Source organism: Molothrus aeneus, chromosome 3, assembly GCF_037042795.1.
Source record: "Molothrus aeneus isolate 106 chromosome 3, BPBGC_Maene_1.0, whole genome shotgun sequence".
Taxonomy (NCBI): Eukaryota; Metazoa; Chordata; class Aves; order Passeriformes; family Icteridae; genus Molothrus; species Molothrus aeneus.
The window spans coordinates 78,615,647-78,637,492 of NC_089648.1; the positions used below are offsets into that span (position 1 = coordinate 78,615,647).

General features: G+C 36.4%; 1 protein-coding gene across 4 annotated transcripts in view; it reads right to left on the reverse strand.

Annotated features, from left to right (window-relative positions):
* Positions 1 to 21,846, reverse strand: part of ASAP2 (ArfGAP with SH3 domain, ankyrin repeat and PH domain 2) — an 84,443-nt gene that overhangs the window by 24,285 nt on the left and 38,312 nt on the right. For 3 of the 4 annotated variants that reach the window (XM_066547234.1, XM_066547233.1, XM_066547232.1), the window contains exons 6-14: positions 17,008 to 17,137; positions 14,779 to 14,864; positions 13,336 to 13,411; positions 12,763 to 12,849; positions 7,413 to 7,516; positions 7,234 to 7,303; positions 2,151 to 2,238; positions 316 to 364; positions 41 to 207 (exon numbers count right to left, since the gene is read on the reverse strand). In XM_066547234.1, the coding sequence (XP_066403331.1) occupies positions 41 to 207; positions 316 to 364; positions 2,151 to 2,238; positions 7,234 to 7,303; positions 7,413 to 7,516; positions 12,763 to 12,849; positions 13,336 to 13,411; positions 14,779 to 14,864; positions 17,008 to 17,137 (857 nt within the window). Of the gene's footprint in view, positions 1 to 40; positions 208 to 315; positions 365 to 2,150; positions 2,239 to 7,233; positions 7,304 to 7,412; positions 7,517 to 12,762; positions 12,850 to 13,335; positions 13,412 to 14,778; positions 14,865 to 17,007; positions 17,138 to 17,260; positions 17,312 to 21,846 lie in introns of those variants that run through there. The other variant, XM_066547235.1, reaches the window with a different exon arrangement.

A 21,846-nucleotide genomic window follows, 5' to 3' on the forward strand; every position in this document is an offset into this window, starting at 1 on the left:
AAGAATTTTTACCAATTAGAAATATGCTTAATTGAGTCACCTTGTGCTCCACAGTCACAACAAACATCATTTCCAGTCATCCTCTGGACTTCAGATATAATTTCTTTTGTCAGTTCCTGGACAATATTATTTTCTCCTGTGTTATCATCTCCTTTGAATGCATTATTTAAAGCTTCCTCTTTGCTGTTTTGTAGCACAGATGTCCATCTAAAATGGCAGCAATATTTTGCTATTAAGTGTTATGGCACTTCTGAAGTTCAAAGTAAGTCTCAGTAGATCACCAGTGTCAACAATAAAATTAGCAAAGTAACTCACATTTGACATTCCTGTTCATCCTCTGCTTGAAAGTGGTATGTCCTGTCGTCTGCACAATAAATAATTCACATACTGATTAAAAAAAGTTATTGAAAAACTCATCTTGCAGAAATCTCTCAATGAAATCTAAAATTAATTGATTCCTAAGGTCTGTATTTTCATCACTGGAGTGTGTTGACAGACAAAAAGTCCATTTAAAAAGTTTCACCTTACTACCTACAGTTCCTGTATGATTACGTCTGTGTTTACACAGGGTGGCTTGCTGCATTTTAAACAGAAATTGCTTTTTTCGGGGCTGTGCTTTTATCACAGAAGCAGCCGGAGAGCAAAGGAAATGTTCCACGTTCTGGATATAACCTCCATCATCACAAATATACAGTTCTGCTGGGAGGGAGGGGAGTAAAATATAGAGTCCATATTTGAGTTTATTTGTGTATGTAAGAAAGACTTAAAGAGTTCAAATGAGCTCTTAAAACCCAATAATCACAAACTTCAAAAAAAATCAGCCAGACACAAAGTCCAAACTACAACCAGGATGAGCCCCAATCTGTTTCAATTAAACCAAGCTCATAATTTTTAATTTACTACTACTTTTCTAATTCTAAGCATTGTTATTATAGGGCACTACTAAAGAAAAAAGATAATACATTGTAAGTCTATAAAGAATAAGATATGATACAGTTTAATGATTGAGCTGGAGTGAGAATAGTTGATGAGAACAACAGAGGTAAAGCTATACAGGCAAATATATTCTAAGATGAAAATTTCTAAAGTTTGAAAAATATTGAGGCTAAGCTACAAGCATGGAAAATATTAAGGCAGTGAAGATATATCAAAGAACAGAAAGGAAAGTGCTACATTAACAGATTTTTATCTTGCCATGATACAGCAATTTCCATTTTGTAAAGAACAATTTTTTTTACTCTACAGTAAAACAAAGTGAAAAAGTAATCTGGAGACGGCTAAGAGGCCAGTTATGCCTTTTCAAGTGTGTGGTAACATTGCAGTAAGCTGACACTGGGCAAAACATGACACGGTCATCAACAAAGAAAGAAAGTGCAAAAGCAAACAGGGAAGCCCAGCTGCTTGAGCAGAAATGAATCAGCTGCATGTTGCACACAAGCATTCAAGTCCATTCACAAAAGCAGCACAGCTTACATTTACAAATGCTAGAAGAACGTTATGCTTCAATAAAGGAACAAATGAGGAATACATTTATATTCTTCTCCCCAGCTAATTTGAGATACATATTTCAGTAAAATATCCTAGTTAGAAAACAAAGGAAACATTCTACTACACAATTTCATATCATACCATTCTGATCCAAAAATTATTCTGTTTTGGTGGGTTTAACATGTAGATTCTTTATCTCACCTTTCTATCTATTATGAAATAATAAAACCAGAAAATGTTTTTAGTATTTTCTTCACAGTTGCATAGCAACCACCAGACTTAAATTTTAAAAAGTTTAACAAGCACCTTTTGATCTTGTGCACAAGTTTTAACTTTTCAAGATGATGAGCTAGGATATTTTTAGTTATGAAGAGTGATGTCATAGCAAAAAATAGTTACTGTGCTGTAAGACAGCAAAAAATTAAATAGAAAAAAGAAGTGAAGACAGCTTTTAAATACAAATGGTTTTCCAAAGAAACAGGCACAGTTAGTTGCATTATGCTAAAATAACTGAAAGGTCAAATTGTCATAGGAAGGGCATTTTATAAAGGGAAGCCTTCTACAATGGCAAAAATATTCTAGTGGATTACTGACACATCTACAGAAATAATGCAAAATTCTGCTATGAGCTGCAAGTAAAAAGACCTGAACAACAAACCTACGTGATATGAGGTCAAAACACTTTTTCTCCTCAGGGTTTGTTTTCACTTGGCAGGTTAACAGATTGAGCTTTGCTGGAGGTCGGTTAGCCTATTTGAAGATAAAACATACACATTTTAGTACACCCACACTGACTGAAAGGTGCAGATTGAAAGCACAGGATAATGTCCCACTGGCCAGAAAGACTTGGCAAATGGCTGTTAAATTTTTAAGGTCCCCAAGTTTTCATTCATGTTTTCTTCCACATCATGGTTCATAAGCTACTTTTATTTGATGACTTTGTTTACTGGTAGCTGGATAGACACTAAAATTTTGAAAGGAAAAAGGGTAGAATCTCTTTAATTACAACTAACCAGGAAAACTTACCTGAAGGAACTGGGCATGAAAAAGAGACAGGTTCATCCATATATTTAATCCCCTAAAACTCAGACATTTAGTTTTAAAAAATTACTTGTTTAGTTTTCAATAATTAATTATTTTGACTTCTGCTAATGCCTTTAAGGGGTCCCCAAATAGCCAGTTAAGAACAAATGCCGAATTTTTAAATCACTAAAGGGAATTAAGTGAAGGAAAGTAAGTTTTCACAGAGGAGTCTTGCAGCAAACATAAAAAAGTAAACCGAGCTAGCTGATTACTAAAAAAATCTAGTGAAATAATGTATATTTTATAATGACATATATTTTCGAGTCAAGTTCCTCTCAGCTATTTCAGTTTCTTTTTGAAAAGAAAGTGACAGTGTTCGACTAAGAACAAGATTCACAAGGAACCTGCATTTTGAAAGACTCATAAAGGCTACAAAGAACTTTTCAAATAGCATCTCTGCACTCTTCTTTCCCTTAACCTACCTGTGCTACAGACCTGGGGTAGTACCTAGAAAGATTTGTTTGCAACCTTGACTTGAGGAATGGCTTTCACTCCCTACAATTGATAATTAGTTTCCCTCTTCTTTTAAAATAATTAAATTAGAAAGCAGATTTAACTAGTCAACCTTTGCTCTAGACAATAATATCTAAAAAATCATTAAACCATCATTAAACCATTAGGAAAGAACTATTATAAGGATAGCAATATCCACAAATTCATTACCACACTTATTGTTGCATTCTAACAATATTTATAGACTAAGTTGCTAAAATAAGATTTAAATATCTAAACAAAACTATTACCAAATGAAGCTACTACTATCACATAATGTTATTAACTTGCAATGAATCATAAGAAATGTAAATATTGTCACAATCTCATCTAAATTTATTGATGAAAACATTTAATTCAAAAAAACGAGGGACAACAAGTCACAAGATTACAGATTCCCTTGAAACAATCTGACAAAACAATATAGCTGGCCAAAAAAGAACAGTACCATTATATCTGCAGACCAGTTTAAAAAAAAAATCAAAAGCATGGACAAAGATAAAAAAGGAAACAATTAGGTATTTTTTTCCTGTTAGGGAAAAAAAAAAAAAGCATGGTGTCCTTGAAAAATAGTATGCTCATGCTTTGCCCAGCATAAGCAGCAGACAAACAAAGTCATGCAAGCTTTGAAACAATAAATGTGCAGGTCACTTGCTGGGCAATGTAATACAAATTATACCCAAGAGAGGTTTTGGGGGCAGCAAGATGACAATTTATTGACTAACACATTGTATTCTCTGCCTAATAAATAGTTTTTCCAATTCCAGCCTTCCTTTTAGTAGTAAAAGTGCATACAGTTTTAATTATTTAGTTATAAATTATATATAAATATATAAAAATATTTCTAAATCATTAATTATAAAGACACTGGGGCAAGTCATATATACCATTCTCACAGGCTCTATCAGAATGTAAAAATGCAATTCACGTTTAAGAGAAAATCCCCTTGCCCCAAGACTTTGGCTCTGAAGTGTATTTGGGACCTAATTAGTTTTCTCTAACTTACGAAGCTGTAAATGAATGCAGTAAAATGCTTTAGAGGGGTCTGAAGGAGCAATGCCCACAGGACTTGTCCCTCGGGACAGGAGAATGCAGCAGAAGAACTCAGTATCACAATCTGGCAACCCAAAGAAATGGCTGCAACACCAATAGCATATCCTGAGCAAATATGCTGAGCTTGGAATCCATACATATTCTTGAGCTTTTATCTGAAGAACTCCTAACTTGAAGTCAGCATCAACAAGGGTATTCAAAACCCTGTGCATGTGTGGCTGATAGCACCTCATTCATGCTTCCATCCTGCAGCTGACTAACAGTTTTTCTCCAGCAGCCTCCCCGGTCTATGCCCACCACACTTCCATTACATGGCAGATGCTGCCTGGGGAGATGTTGAAGCTTAAAGACAAAGGGAGGTAAGGCTGTGTGAGCTCCTTAGCCACACTGATTCAGACACTTGGCAGGATTAGGAGACACTAGACATGGAAAAGACTAACAAATGTAACTAACATTACACTGTTTGTTTGAAACGTCTGAGATTTACTTTCCTGATTGAGTCTCTGATTAAATTTCAGACTACTGCTGAGTTTTTGGACACCCGCGTTAACATGCCAACATCCTGAAAAGTGCTGCCACCTTTCATGCCATACACAGACCTGATCATCAACTCATGTTCCTTCCAGCAAAAATGGCAACTCTCTATCCATCAAAACTGACTTATAAACTGTTCTAGCAACAAACAGAAGTGTTGGAATCAAAAAGTTAGGCCTCTGAGACCATACAGGAGACATAGAGCTGATTTTACAAAAGGCATGAGCAAATATGTCCACTAACAGACTGGCTGATTTCATAATGCATTTCTTCTGGATATCAGTGATCAATTTCAAAATAAAAATATGAAATCTGATTGTTTTGCCTTCAGATCGTCCTTTTAATCATCATGGTAAGGTTTTCAGCAGTAAAGAAAGACCAACAAAAAAAGTTTTGATAAGGAGTTTCTTATATTCTTTCTTTTGCAAACAACCAGCAAAACTTCTTTAAACACAAATCCAGCTTTGAGGAGTCTGATGTTTCTGAAATATTTTTGCCTTGGGAATTCTTGATCTGGAAAGGACTTAGGAATTCCTAATTACATGTTTCAATCTTCTTCTATCATTGTTTTTCATCCACGTATGTTAAATGTACAAATGCTGATTTCTTTGAAGCTTTTAGCTGTCTAAAGTATAACTTCTGCACATATGCCAGGGTCACAGCTGGGTGACTGACAGAGAACCAAACACATTCTCTCTATCCATCAGGAAAGCACTTGACAGGCCAGTTTAAGAACCTGCAATTGCTTGAAGATAGCTGTTCTAGAGACTGACAAAGTAGTCCCTCATAAAGATAGGCTACATGACCAAAGAAGAGATATCCAAGAAGAATACTTAGACCTTAAAGGAGAAGTATTTACAAATTTGTGTTTGATAAAGAAAGCAAAACTGACAACGGAATTTCTGCGATTTTGATGAACTGCTGGGGTGAGAGAACAATACATCATATTTCAGAGACCAGGAGATATCAACCCTGAGAAGCTTGGAAATTCTCAGAAGACATTCAGAGCAGCCTAGAAAAAATTTAACTAACAAAAAATTACTTCTACCTGTTTCAGTGTCTGTGAAACATTAATTAATTTTTTAAATAATGCTGTCATCAATATATAAGGGGGAAGTGAGCAAATAAGTGAAAATACCTTTTAGGAGTATATTTTAAAACAAGGAGGGACTTTTCTAATGTTGTAATATAAAAACATCAAGACCAAACCTGCGCAATGCACCTATCTAAATTCACATTTGAATTCTTCCCTTAGGAATGATTTCCAGCTCCACTGGCTCCATGGCTCCACTGATTTCAGTGGGAACATACTGCTTCTAAAAATGTCAGACCATCCAGTACACAGCTTATAAAAAGAGAAGAAAACAGTATCTTGATAGACTCAGTAACTGTACTTGCAAGTGAAAGTTTTCAAATTCTGCTCCACAAGTAGATTTTGTAGCCTCTGCCAGCTCTGAGCTCTCCCAACTACATTCCTACTGGTACCAGTACAACATGTCCAACATCAGGCACAATCATGGCACATGGAGACACCACCACAGAATACACCAACAGACTTCCCTCCGAGAAAGACACAATCCTACACACCCAAATGAGAAGAGGCATAAACAAGTGACAATTCCAAAGCCATAGTAAGGACTCTGCTTTGCAGGCCTGACTTTACACTCCTCCTTAACTCCTGATTATCAATTCTGAAGGCAGCAGCTTGTGCTTAGATGCACAAATGAGAGATTGATTCATTTTTGCTGCCAGGGTCAACTTGTAGTCATAGCAACAGGCATAACAGGATGAAGAACAGAACAGTTCATAACAGGAACAAGAAACAGGGCTGTTTATTAGACCAAGAATGGGAAATACTGACACTGAGTTATTTTTTGCCTCAAGAAACTTTCTTAAAAGTTTTGAGAAAACAATATATAAAATGTTACAGGAAAGCACAACCAAGTTGAAGGCAAAGTACAAAAAGTCCAAACCATGAAAGCATAAAGTTTTAAAATTTTGACTAATGTTTAATAGTTATAGTTAATATGTTCAAATATTGGTAGCAGTAATAAAGATGAATTTGTAATTCTCTATTTCTTGTCATTCTGGTAGAAGTTGTTTTTAAACTTGATTTTCCCCAACAGCTACTCCTAGTATCCTAAGGAGCTAACAGACTACCATACAGCAGCAAATCTGGGGGAGAAATGCAATTCAGCATACTCTCAGTTTATCTTGCAAAGATAAAAAGTTGTTTAATTCATATCGAAAAAATGGCTTAATGCCCAACCACACCTTAAAAAAAAATAAAATTAGAACTTGTATTTTTAGATAGCCCGGTAAAATATGTACATTTACAAGAACTGAGTCACTAAAAAAGACCTTTTTTCCCATTAACAGTCATGAACATTAAAACAGCTGTATTTTTAGATACTGTGTATGTCTTGATATATTTCTAAAAGGCTGCCTTAAAAAAATATATTCCTCATATTCAAAACACTGCATCAGGAATTTAGCTAATTCCAAATCATAAATATAGACCCGCATAGCTTGCCTTTCTGTATTAGCAACTATGTACATAAAATACTGTAAACAAATACTTACTGTACCATGGGAAATTGTAAGAAAACCATTTTTAACTGAGCACTTCCTTTTCTGCCACACTTTTCTGATTCTAGTATAAAAAGAAAAAAGAAAGGTGACAGTTTTAAACATATTTTGTATTACGTTTTTTGAGTTCTTAGGACCTAATATTTCTCCCAGCAAACTGCAGCAGTACTTACCCATCACTTTTCTTGTACAGACTGCCACTGCGCTCAGTGCCATGTTCCTTGTTTCCCTGAGGCTGATGTAAACTGTAAGCTGTACTCTGGCGAATCTGAGAATCCTGAAATAATCAACAGCAATTTGTGATGCATTCCACACTTTTAACCAAACTACTTCCCCATTAATGAGTTTCACAGCTTTTCCTTCCTGCTCTAATCCAACAGGCCAAATGAAGCACAATTTCCCTCCTCAATAAAATAGAACAAGATCAATTTATTTTTTCAGAGGGCATAAAAAAATTGAGAAGCATCCATTATCAGCACCTGCCAAAATCTTTTTACTTGCCTTTATTTATATTTACTTTTGGTCCTAATATATAGGGGTTTTAACCCAAAACTTAATTGAGCAGTGGCCTTTCCAACTCATGTAAACACAGCAAGATACAAACACTAAAGACTATTATTACCTGCAATTCCTAGTGTACTCTTCCACTGAAAAAATAATTACATACATCAATTTGAAGAAGTGAAAATTGCATACATCAATTTGAAAAGCAGAAGAGTCCTCCTGGAAACATAGTTCAGGAGTCATACAGGAAAACTGAAAAGTCATTTCCAAAAAAGAATAATTTAAAGCAAAATATCTGGAAGAAAGTAGAATTCTGAGACAGGAAGAGACAAGGATTAATTGAACCCTTCTCACTGCTCTCAGAACGACCCAGAGGCAGGACCCACTGCTGTAAGAGTCCAACTTCTTAAAAAATAAGAACCTGAAAAGGAGGAATCTGATGTGTCATACCATATTAACAGCAGTAACATGACAGAATGGACTTATAAATGCACAAAGTAACAGCGACTATTAATTCAAATTTTCATTTTTTTCTTTTCCACTGTCATTGCTCTATGGACATAATTACTCTTGTGTTATATATGGCATATAATACCAGTATAGTAAGGAAAAAAGACACAAAGCAGCTCACTCATATGACTATGAGCAATTCTAAACATGATGGTGGGGACAGAGCTCCCACCTACAGCTCTGTTCAGAGTGCTTAGGACTCCTCACCTCCAAGCTGCAGGATTTCAGGCTCATCCTGAATACACTGCAGGAGCTCAGTGGTCCTGAGAGCCATGAGCTGAGCTCTGCACAGACTGCAGCACTCCTTGGTGCTCCTTTTCAAGAGAAGCAACCTGTGCCCTCTCCCTGCCTCTCAGCATGTGATCCAGGAAACCATACCAGGTAGCTACAACACCATCAGAGCTTTTAAAAGGCCCAAAGAACTACCACTTAGCTGTCTGAGCCTGACAAAGCATCACTTTAGATTTAAACCAGTCTGTTTATCATTCCTTTCTAGTTGGTTTACATATAATTATTTGGTTTTGCACTCTGCACAACATAAAGCCAGAACAACATTTTTAAAATATTCCTGTCACTCATTAAAAACTGCTGCATGCATACATTTACTGACTTTTGAAGAAAATCTGATCTGACACTGCCTATTGTGCCCCACCAATGCCTTGATCTCTGCCTCCCATTACCCAGTAAAGGAACTCCATTCACAAGATTAGAGGCCTGACAGGAAATTAATTTCAGTTCTCCCCATCCTCAATTATGTAAAGATTACTGATGACCTCCAACACCTGCTCATAGTACCATTCCCATTAGTCTGTGCTGCTACTTTTTGTGCATTATTTTCTGCCTCATTTCAGCTACCTCCCTTCATCTGTTTATGCTCAGCTGCTGTGTTTGGCCAAAGTGGCAAACCAATAATACAAGCTTCCTGCCTCATTTCAGCAGGAGAGGAAGCTGCAGCAGCTGACGTGTATTTCCACACATTCATGACTCTGAACAGGATCTAAAAAATTTAATACTATTTCATTAAAAGATCTTAAGGATAAACATATTGTTCATTTTAAATTCTCAGTTCAGATCATGTCCAGATCAATACTGTCCAATGTGATTGCCAAATGATGGTTTTCCACAGCTGTCTGACAAGAAGTTCATGATTTTGATCCAGCTCCTAAGAGACGGTAGCCACCCCACAAATCACCACCACAATTAATATCCTCCCTTTCAGCATGCCTTTTCCATAAGCAGGCACTCCAAGGATCTTCCCTTATTTCTGGTTTGCATACTACACAAAACAGAGATAGAAATCACAGATAACAGGGTCAGACCCAGTAGCCTCATTGGAGAAGCAGAAACAATGTCCATTACCTATGGGAGGAAATGGAATACTGCAGGCTAAAGGACACACACCTAGTGCAGAGTATTGTCATTTTAAGTATATCTTAACATAACAAAATCAGAACAGGCTGAAGTACACAAGCCTAAGGAACTGAACTTTGACCACTTTATCAACTTTGAAATGTAGATAGGCATATAAAAATAAGTGAGTCATTTAAAATTTGCAGCATGTTCTTAGTGAATCACTTCACTGACCATAGAAAGGTTTGAAATTCTTTCTTGCAAAGTCTATGAAGATATACTAACTTTTAAGTCAAGCTGAACAGCAGAGCCAAAAATGAAAGAAATGTGAAAACAGTATTCTCTAAAGATGGTCTGTGAATACTGATAAGAGATATTCTGAGATGCTATTTGTCAGCTCCACTATGTGAACATAACAGAACTTTTCCTACAAGGTGCTTCAACCTATACACAACAAGTTTTGGCTAGCCATTCCACAGCTCCCAGGGAGTGGGATTTTAGACTATTTAGATCATTCTTGTGTGCAAAGCTGCCAACAAAAGCTCTTATAGTTTTTCCAGAGCCTGAGCGTCTCTGACATTTGCAGGATAATTGCCAGGAGGATGTTCCTGAGATCCATCCCTATCCCTATTACAGCCCCACAAAGTCTCCAAAAGACATATCTGTCAGAACCCCCTGCAGGCAGCCTCTCTTATAGCAAAACTACCATAATTTTTGTCAAGAAATACAACACATATCCTATTTTGCAGTGGTCTAAATAGATTATAGGTTCTAACAAAGAAGCAGAAATGAATCTAAACACTATAGTCACAGGAGGTGACCTCACCCAAGGTCATGGGAACAAGAACAGTTTAGGCAATACAACTCTAAGGTTGACTCTGAAACTTGTAGAACTTCTACATTTGAAAAATAAAAGCTTAAAAATTAAAAATTATGAAGGTGCACACAAAATAACATTTAAAAATAAAGTTTCCATATAAAGTAGGTTTAATGAAGTTGTGTGCAGGAAGAAACTATGTACAACAAAACTATAGGGACAACAAAAAAAAGGTTCACTAAGAGTGCTTGTGTGTGTTAAATTTCTTTAACATAACAGGAACAATGTTTGTCAACATTCTGTCATTTCATAAGTTAAGTCCATTTTAATTAAAAATACATATATCTTCAAAATCTTGCAAGAACATCAAATCAAGCAACTGGATTTAATTTCCAAAAGAAAGTACAAAGGTAATCACCAATTTGTCTTACAACAATTTTCTTTCCCAAGAAGAGTCTGATAAATTTTTTGATAATATTTTTCTTTTTTTGGGGGGGGAGGGAGGGAGGGTAATAAAATACACCAAAGAGGAGAAAGAACTAATCTTTTCATGACAACAGACAAAAGCTCAGAGGAAAAATCCAGTTTCTTGAAATCTAAATGCAAATCATGCCACTATTTTGATTAAAATATAGTAACACTTACTCTCCTAGACTTCGGTCACAAAATGTAAATGCATTTCAGGAAGGAAAAAGAAATCAGTTATAGTAAAGAAAATTACAGTGCAACAAGAATAATATTAGTGGGTTGTACAGTAAATTATATAAGAACTCTCTGGCATCCCACTGGAACTCTTTGGCTTCCCACTGATTAATTGATGTTTGCAAAAAGCTTTAAAAATAATTATAGTAATTCTCATGCTCTGCAGGTAAGCATCTATATCTAAATTTGAAGAATTACTAAATAATGACTACAGCATAAAGCACTTTTTATACTTGTATTTCTAAATGTCACAAACTCAGTAGAAATAATAAATGTATGTGTATTATTAATTTTTGAGTATGTGAAAAAATGTGTACTTGTCACATCTTCCATATATATTTAATATCAGTATTACTGATAGACATTCCCAGCAACCAAGAAAGCCACAGACCCAACTAAAAGAGGACACCTGCTAACACACCCCAAACAGTAAAAGCTCTTTCTTGGGAGTGGGCAATCAACAGCTAACCCAAAGCAGTGTCACCACTTCCATGAGGTTCCCTAGTGTCTCATTCTACCAAGCTCAAATTTGGACGTTTTTGGCAAATCAGTGAGTCCTGAATGCCAGGCAGAATCTAAGGAAGTGCCTGCTGATCTTGTGGGACTTTGTACACAATGGTCATTATCACAAACTTCCCAAGGTGACAAAGTGAGGAGTGTTCCAGACTGTTCCAAATGCCTGTCTGCAAGCCACAGAATCACATGGATTGGGTTGGGAGTGGCCTTTAAAGATCATCAAGTCCAGCCCCCAGCTGTGGGCAAGGACACCTTTCACTAGACTACATTGCTCAACAACCATCATCTGTCACCAGTAAGAGCTAGGAGGCACCATAACTTTTAGGGGAGGATCAAAGCAAGACCGGAAAAGATCAAGGAAGTCTGAGTTCTGCAGACTAAACTATTTCATTGTGATCCCACTCAGAAAGAGAATCTGAAAAGTGGGGGGGTGGTTCATTCATCACTCACTCATGGCCCAGCAGCCACACAAAGGAAGCTGGCTGGCTTTTATTTACATGAAGAGGAGGCACTAGCAATCTGAAACAAAAGTAGACCCAGTATTTAGGATTGCATCATACAAAAGATGCTTACTTCCAGATCAGAGTTTGAGACTACTCCAGAATTCATTAAGTCTAATGGCAATCATAATTGGAATTCAAAAAATACTTATCGGATTGCCAAACTGACCCAGCTCTTGCACATCTGAACACTGGCATTTTGCAGCTGAGTACCAAACTTGATTGTCATTTTTTGCAGATGATGACAGAGGTGTTTTGGGATTTGAAGTTCAGTTTTACATAATCATTATAGAGTTTGGAATAATATTGTGAGATAAGGTTCTATATGGTCTTCTTGATATTGCCCAAGTTTTTTCATTCTCAGTTTGAGCAACAGTGCACCATCCAAAATATTTTACAACACTGGTAATGAAAATAAATTATTTTCAGTATTTTTAGAGGGCATTCATTTTTGTAAAAAATGCCTTTGTTAGAAACATTTAACATCAGCCTCAAAACAAAAATGAATTAACAAAAGGAATTAAATGTCTGATAAAAGTTAAAATACCTTTATTTTGAATATTAAGATTACATTACAAGTAACTAAAATAGGTATTCCAAAGTTAAACCACCTTATATGCTCACCTCTTTCTGATCAACTTGGAGTGCTGATTTTAAAATATCTCTGAGCTGTGTTAATTGTCTTCGTTCTTCATCTTGTGCTTGTTTAATCTTGAATGAAGAAAAACACAGGTTAAAAATAATATTTTTTAACTTTTGATGCAGGTCTTTAAAATTTGCTGCTTAATTGGTTCATTTTTTGAGAAATATTCAGTTAGAATGAAAGTGAAAAGATGTGATCAGTTTATTTTCCCTTGTATTTTCAGAAAACTTGATAATAGTTAGGATATTGCTGTGTTAAGGCTTTGATATTGCCTCACAATGCTCTTGCTTCCTTGTGTTCCATTTGAAATCACAGGTTATTTTCCACTTAATAGACACTTTTGAGCAAAGGCTATTTTCATAACATTTTACAGAGTGGGGTCCTGAACTGAAACTAAGACTTCTGAATGTCATATTAAAACAAGACTTTACCAACAATCTACTCTCAACCTTAATGCTGACTATTAAAGCAGCCAGGCAACCTGAACCAAAATGATAATGCTTCTACTGTCGAAAACTAAATTTACCACACAAACATGAAATGTTGCTACTCACTGTATAAAGATCTGTTGAGAGCGTCTCAATTGAAGGTTTGAGACTTTCAACTGCTTTTAACCCATCCTGAAAGAAACTTAAAAAGAAAAGCAAAAAGCCAGCTGTTATGAAACTTTACTTTGAATTTCCTGCTTTAAAAGTTGCCAAACTAAGACATGCATATTATTATGCCATGCCATAAACTTCAAAATAGTAAATTTTTATAAATTAATCTTTGACTCATCCACCTCTTTATTTCGATCATAGCTTATTCTAACATGCAAAATCTGCAATTAGATTCAGAACTGCCACAATCCATTGCCACATAAATTTTCCTCATTCTCACCTCAAATACAAGTTCTTATCACACTTTCTGAAGGCCCAGAACAAGTAAGATTCACTTGAAGAACAGCAAAAGCTCCATATAAAATAACTGTGATTTCTTGAAGCCACATAATTTTATGTCTGATGCAATCTTTTTACTAAAGGAAAACCCTTCTGTTTCCCAAGCATTAATTATGCTCTATAAGTGAGCTTATAGAATATGCTACATCTTTCTGTAGTACATGTATTTTGAATTGGCAGAGTAATGCTGTCTATGCCAAGTATTCCAGTTCTTTAAAAAAATAATTTGAGATTTAAAAAAATAAATTATAAGAAACCACAGTTACATGCATATTTGATTAAATGTTGCTGCACTGTTTGCAACATAAAATATTTTCACTCTGGGAAGCAGTCATGAAAGTGACAATGCAACACAGCACTTACATTGCTAAAATATTATTAAATGGACAGAGCAGATTAATGACACACTACAAGTGAAACTGATTTTAAAAGCAAAAGGCATTAAGGAAAAAATACATAGATGCAAACTGGTGTTTTAAGATGAAAACTTAACTGATTTCAACAGGTTAGCAGTGGCTCTTTCAAGTTTATAGCTGTAACTTCATTGCTACATGACTTGTAACAGTATCATAGCAAAAGCACATAATTCTAATGAGAACTTTGTGTTTTACCACTGGGTCCTCCTCCAATTAACTAGAAAAAGAGTGACTCTTTCAATATACTTTTATTCCACTGCTTATGCAACTTATTTTTCTTGAGCGCATAATTAATTTAGATCATTGCTAGATGCACTCAAAGAAGTCCATCAAAACTAAAAGTAATAGATCAAACTAAAAGCCCTGTTTGAAGAGTAGTTTATAAACATGGCAAATTATTGTTCAGCATTCCTTTGGAACATACAATTATATTCAATGTAACAAGCTCAATCTCATTACATTTTTCAGAATATAGTAACAATACCTATAACTAATCTGACAAAAGCAATCTGTCAAAAGACACCAGCAAGAAGAGCTGAAACTTAAGATTTTAAAAATTCTAGAAAAGTGTTATGATGATGTAAAAATCTGAAAACAAAATGTTGTTCCAGTTAGTGTAGCGATTATGAAAAGTAAAACATACTTGCACTGAGCATGAAAATATTTGATCAAGTTCTGAAGCAAGTCCACTCCTTTTTTAATCTTGATTTCATTGACTTTCAGTAGGTACTGTAAAACAGTAATTCACAAAACAAATTATTTATTACTGCTACAGGGGTTTTTTTTCCACTTTATTTTCATTTCTATTTCAATAAGTTTTAACAGTTGCAGATTTACAAAACCTAAAAGAAAATGCGGCAAAAAGTGGCTTCATGAGTTAAGTCACACAAAAAGAAGTCTTGTCACTGCTGACTTTTGATATCCTGTGAGGACATTTCACTATGATCCATTCAAATTGTTAGAATATGCTTTGGGGCTCCTAAGGAAAGCCACTGTTAAAAAAAAAAACATGAAAGGGTTTTTAGAGTACATTTAGGAACCCATTCTTATACCTAGTAGCACATCTAAAAATTTATCTCACTAGTTGTTAATTCATTACCAAACAGATGTCATTAAGTAGGAAAGCAATTTGCTAAAATAAAAGTGAGGGATTATTTTAACAAGTTTTGAAATCTGCCCGTTGATTTTGTAGTTGTCTTTATCAAATCCTTATACATGGTAATTACAACAAATTACAGTTTAGCAAGAGATTTTTCAATTAATCTACTGTCAAGTGCAAAAGAAGTGTAATTACTGTCCTTTTGCAAAAGGCAAACAATCAAAGTCCACATTAAGTGGCAGCTCCTCCCCATAATATCATAACATAAAATGTCAGCCATGCAAGCAGAAGTATGATTGATCAAATATCATAGTCCTTAACTGTCCATTAAATGACAATAAATTTTAACCCTAACTTAGCCAGTGACCTCCAAGCGAAGGAGTGAACGTCTTCTTAATGATGCTCTAATGCATCTGAGTTTCCCCTTCTCACCATACACCCTAAATGTTTTAAATCAGCTCAGGTAAAGCAGCATCTAAGTGCCAGCTTTCAATATTGCAGTTTCTTATGCTGGTTCAGGTGAACAAATGATGAGCCTAAATGTAGTCATGTGCACTGGATAGTATTTAGTTACAATAATCACCTCTCCAGCTGTCTGTTAATTTAAAACGGAGCTCTAGGCATTTGCTATTCAGTTCACTCTCATAATTTATAGAGAACTAGTCTGTACTTATGATAAAACTTCAATATGTCACCCTTCTGACTTATTATCAAAACAAAATCAAAGATCTCTTTCACAACTATTCAGAGGTAACAGAGTATAAACTTATTTTCCTCAAAATCAGAAGAAATACAGGATACACTTCAGCTGTTCCACATTGAAGGTAATTTAATCCAAATTCATAAACTTCACCCTTCATTATCACTACAACTGACTAAAGTGAACTCTTCTTTTATTGTGACACAGCAAGAGAGAAGCATGTGTTCCTAGTTGTTTCTTAGGAAGGATATAGATGGGCAATTAGCTGACAACATCCATATGTTTATTTGTTACTCAAATCCCTTAATCAGTTTTTAACATTTTAGTCTGATTCTGTATAGGAATGTGAAGCTTTTCTCTTACGTATGAGTGCATATAGTTACTAAAAGTAATATCCAGGACAACTGCAGTTATGCTATGCTGGCATATGAGTCAAATTAGCTATCATCATCACAGGAAAGGCAGTAGAAACACCCATGGTGTATTTTTGGGCTAATGTGTACTAAAAAAGAACACAGCAACTTGAATTCCCAACCACAGAACCAGACATATCCTTAAATGATTCAAACCAAAAATATTAATATCAGATTTAACATACTGCAAAACCACAGAGATTTTGAAGTAGAAACATTCTGAAACAACTTGAAAGACAATTAGATTCCATCCCTAGCACTTTCTTCCTGTACCAACCCAGCAGTGCGCTAGACTAGAGCCTCTCCTCCTAATAACGCAACAGCTGTCAGGACAGGGAACAATTCAGAGAATGATCAAGGGCTTAAAATAACTTACAGTGAAGTAGAGGTGTAAAGACTGATTTATTATAATCTCTCAGTGTTTTATTTGCATTAATTTAGCTGTTTAGTGAAATTAGAAAATATCTAAATTTCCTGCAAAGTTTGCCCATCAGGATAATAAAAAAACGTTTTTTCACAAATGGAGTCAACAAATAACTTGGCATTTCCCTTTAATATCACAGCTACTCTTAAACAATTGCATTTTTCAAAAATTTCCTACAAACAGCACAATAACAATATTAATGATAATGATAATAATAATTTCACACTGAATCTTACCTCACACATCTGTAACTGGAAGAACCTTCTTTCTTTCTCCATCTCTTCTGCAATTTCAGCTCCACTTATTTCTGTACGAATCATTCCATGAAGCTTAGCATGCTCTTTTTTCTCCTTCTCTATTTTTGTACTATAAGGCAAAAAGAATCAGCCAATGAAGTGAGAAATCCAAAGCTTCTCAGGAAATCAGATTATTCACAAAGTCTACTGACGGATTCGGAGCCAAACTACTGTAGCTTTGCATATGACTTACTTCCAGATGACATTTCACTTGAAATTTGACAATGACTAAAGATCAGCAATGACATACAGTAGCTGAAATCTAATTAATCATCTGTTAAAGTAATGTTCTGACAAATATTCCAAAAGACAGTCGATGAGAAGTACATACTAAGTTCCTGCTCCAAAGAAAGAAAATACAAGAAAAAATAATGAGTTTTAATTGAAAACATAGGGGGATGTTTAATCCCAACAGAGCAAACACTGGTTAACAAAGTTCAGTTATGTCACCAGATTTATTGAGTCTTGCCTGTCATCAAGTCATCTTCTATATATACAGGGTTTCCTAAGCCAAAATCACAGTTGCTGTCTCTACTTGCTGCTGAGCCAGTTGGCACTGGGAATGCCGACCAGCCGGCTGTGTTGCCGACTTCAAAGTCTGCTAGACCAGCTGTCCTAATTCCCTAAAAGTTTCCATGAACATTTTCCAAGAGCTCTGAATAAAACAGGTTCTTCTGCAGAATATAAATGAATAACTAATGCCTGGTCTATTCCCATAAACTCACTTCTGCATTTGTTAAAGCTATTCTCCCTATTATTCCTAAATGCAGTAGCATAATTTGACAACCCAGTTAGATAAGTCTAACATAAATACATATATATATTAAGGAAAGAAGATACAGAGGGTGTTTACTTTTTGAAGACTTTTAGTTTGCCACTCATATCGTTTAGAACTTCAAATTCTGAAAAGAGCTTCCTGAGGAAATGCTATACTGCTTTTGAACAAGGAATACAGGAAGGAGATCAGAGGAACAAATAACACAGACAACTGTCCTACCTCCTCTTGGGTAGTCAAGTGTCTCTTAGCTCTCTCTCTGAAAAGGTGACATGTCTCAAGTAGTCTCTTAACCTGATGTTAACATTACCCTAACAGCTTATGGGAAAATGTCTAGAAGATCTAAGGACTTCCAGACAACAAAATATTCTGTACTTACACTTCTCATAAATGAGGAACTGCCTCCTATTACACCTCAAGCAGCAAAGGAAAACAAGAATTAATTCCATGAATCCTTCCCTTCAGCATTCCCACTGGGAAGCATTTTGAGCAGCAATTCAAGAAGCCCCACTGTGCTCTCAGCACAGGCAGGCACAGCAGAGGCAGCCCTGTGCAGTATTGCAGCAGCCAGCACATCCAGCCAGCACTGTGCTCCTCCTCAGCCTATCACATCCCGCCAGGAGTAGACGTTTGGAAGGAAGATCCTCTCCTTTGAAATAAATCTTCTGAAAACCTCCAGTTGCCTGAATTAAAACTCAGTTCCAGAATGTTCTGTTTTCAGGAAGAATAAGTCCTCACTCTTATCCAATTACTACCAGTTATGCTATTTTGAAGGTGCTACAGAAAACAAGAGTCCAGATACAAGAATTAACCAGACAATCCTGAACAAGAAAGACAAACCACTAGAAAAAGGATTCACAGAAAATTATGAATATGCAGCTCATTTCTAGCACACACTGTAGAAGAGTTTACATTACATCATATTTGATAGTTCTAAAACATTCAACCTCAGAGGAAAGATCCAGGCTGTTTTTGTTCTCTCAATTTCCAAATTAACTTAACAGTTCTTGAGGCCAGAGAACTCACTAACATGTGACCAGGTGTGAGAAGGCTAATAACTACCAATTATCATTGTATAGTACTTTCATTTTTTACAGAGAACAATACTCAAGCATAAGAAAATGAAACCAAGTCCAAAATCTTAGGAGTTTATTAGCATGCCATAAGGTATCTCTCAATGCTAGTTAAACCAAAAGACAGCTAACACTGCCAAACAGTCAAACATTATGCACAATACCACAGCATACATTGTACTCCTCTTAAAGAAAGCTAGATTTTGGTGAAAGAGTGCTTTCTGCTCTTTAAAGGATAAATCATACTCCACAGGCAAAAAAAATAGTTAAACCAAAATGAAAATATACTGACCTCTATCAAGCAATTCAGACAAAGATACCCTTGAAACCATTTGGTGGAGCTTCAGGCTACCTGTTTTCAAAAACTCAAAAAGATACTTTACCAAAAACTCCAAATCACCTCTCAGTGACAAGTATCAGAGATACATGCCTCGTGCATTTCACATTTACATTTCCTCATTATTTTACTTTTAATAACTAACTAACTACATCTTCATCTTTGTAATTCAGAATTTACCCTGCTGTTTTGCCACAATTATAGGCTACCCTCTTATCTGACTGACACTACAGGACACTTTGTTTCTAGGGAAACAAAGAAACCCCTCACAGCCCTTCTTCACACAAATCTTCTGAGTGCTAAAGGCTGGCTGAGTGTCCTATCCAAATGCAGGGATCAACTCAGCTTCAAGTGTCAGTCTATTGTGACATTAACCAAATCCTTTTGGCAAAGACACTCCTGTAAGACTACACTGTGAGATTTCCAAATGTTGCAGGGTATTTAGGTTTTCCAGGCAGATCAATTAACCCAAATTATTAAGAAAATTGTGAAAACTCTAAAAAATACCCTAGAAGCAATAAGAAAGCAGCAAATGTTTTGTAATGCTGCTATTCTTGGAGCTCATGCAGCACATATCTCATATAGACACTTTGCTGACTAAGATTAAAACGTGAGCACACGTCAGTCCATTCACAAGACAGCTGCACATAACTAATATACAGTGAGGTCAGATGTGTGTAACAGACAAGCAAAGCTGAAATACAGGATGAACAATTACAAGAGTAAAGTCAAAGAGATACAAAGTGAATGGTCTCACCCATTAATTTTCCAATATAAGACTATTTTTACCATTTCAATTTGAAAAGAAACCATCTTTCAATATAAATTACAATTTTCATCTCAAATAAATCAATTTTGTCATACAGATTGTGGTATAAATAAGCACCAAAAACTTGTATTTATTTTCTGTCAGTAAGTAAGGGTAAAAAATTAGAGCACCCTGTGTACATGCAGCAGTAGTGAACTGGCTGGGTGGGAAGCAACTCTGTCATTCTTCTTCTCCTTGTCCACACAGCAGTCAGCCAGGCTGAGTCTGGGTACATACATGAGAAGGTGCAGAGACTGAGAATAGAACCTGGAAGGAACACACTTTAATTGGTAGCCCTCTGGAAAAAGAAGTGCTTCTGAAGGCTATTTTGTTTGACAAAATAATATTAGACATTTTCAGTTCAAATATCCTTTGTCTAGCCTTCCTTTTCAGCCTGACTCTCCAGGCTTGGGCCCTCCAGCTTTTTAGTGAAAGAGCCTCCATTTCATTTCACCCTACTGTCTGTCAATGCTCACAGTAAAGTATGCCTCTCCTAACACTCAAGTCCTCAATGAAGAAGTCATCTTTTCCTTTTGGAAATGCTTGAAAGGTTTTCCCTTCCATACATCCTGCTCTGAATGATAAAGGAGAAGAGGACAGAAGGAGTGAAATGTGCTAGGATATTTTCATCATTTCACATCTGCAGATTCATTCAAAGACTTTTCCATTTAATTCATAGGTAATCTATTTCAAAATAAAAATACTTAATATGAAATCTTAGACTTGAAACAGTATATTACCAGTGGTTACCTGGACTTCAGTAAAGCCTTTGACACTTTAAGCCCTTCCCACAGGATTCTCCTGGAGAAACTGGCTGCTCATGGCTTAACAGGCACACTGTTCACTGAGCAAAAAAACTGCCCGGAGAGCCAGGCCTGGAGGATGATGGTGAATGGAATTACTCCAGCTGGTGACTGGTCACTAGCGGTATTCCCTAGGCTTGGTGTTGGGGCCAGTCCTGATAAATATCTCTATGAATCACCTGGAAAAGGGGACTGAGTGCATTCCTAGTAAGCCTTCAGATGACACTAAGCTGGGGGGATATGTGGATCTGCTGGAGGGTAGGAAGACTCTGCTGAGGGATCTGGACAGGCTGGGTTGATTGGGAAAGGCCAGTGGTATGAAGTTCAATAAGGTCAAGTGCCAGATCCCACACTTAGATCACAACAACCCCAAGCAGCGCTACAGGCTGGGGACAGAGTGGCTGGAAAGCTGCCTGTCAGAAAAGAGCCTGGAGGTTCTGGTCAGAAGCCAGCTGAGCACAAGCCAGCATGTGCCCAGCTGGCCAAGGAGGCCAATGGCATTCTGGCCTGTATCAGTAATAGTGTGGTTAACAGGACCAGGGCAGTGATCATCCATCTGTACTCTGCACCAGTGAGTCCACACCTCACCACAGAAGTGTTGTGTCCAGTTCTGGGCCCCTCAAAGACACTGAGGTGCTGGAGCAAGTCCAGAGAAGAGCAACAGAGCTGGTGAAGGGTCTGGAGCACAAGTCTGATGAGATGTGGCTGAGGGAGCTGGGATTCTTTAGGCTGTTGAAAATGAGGTTTGAGGGGACCTTATCCTTCTTTACAACTACCTGAAAGGAGGTTTTTGCAGTGGAATTTCAGTTCCTCTCACAGGTAACAAGCAATAGCAGAAAAAGAAACCGCCTCAAGTTACACCAGGGGAAGTTTTGATTGGATATTAGAAAAAAAATTCTTCTGGAAAGGGTTGCCAAGCACTGGAACAGGCTGCCCAGGGGAGTGGTTGAGCCGCTATCCCTGCAGCTATTTAGATGTGTAGA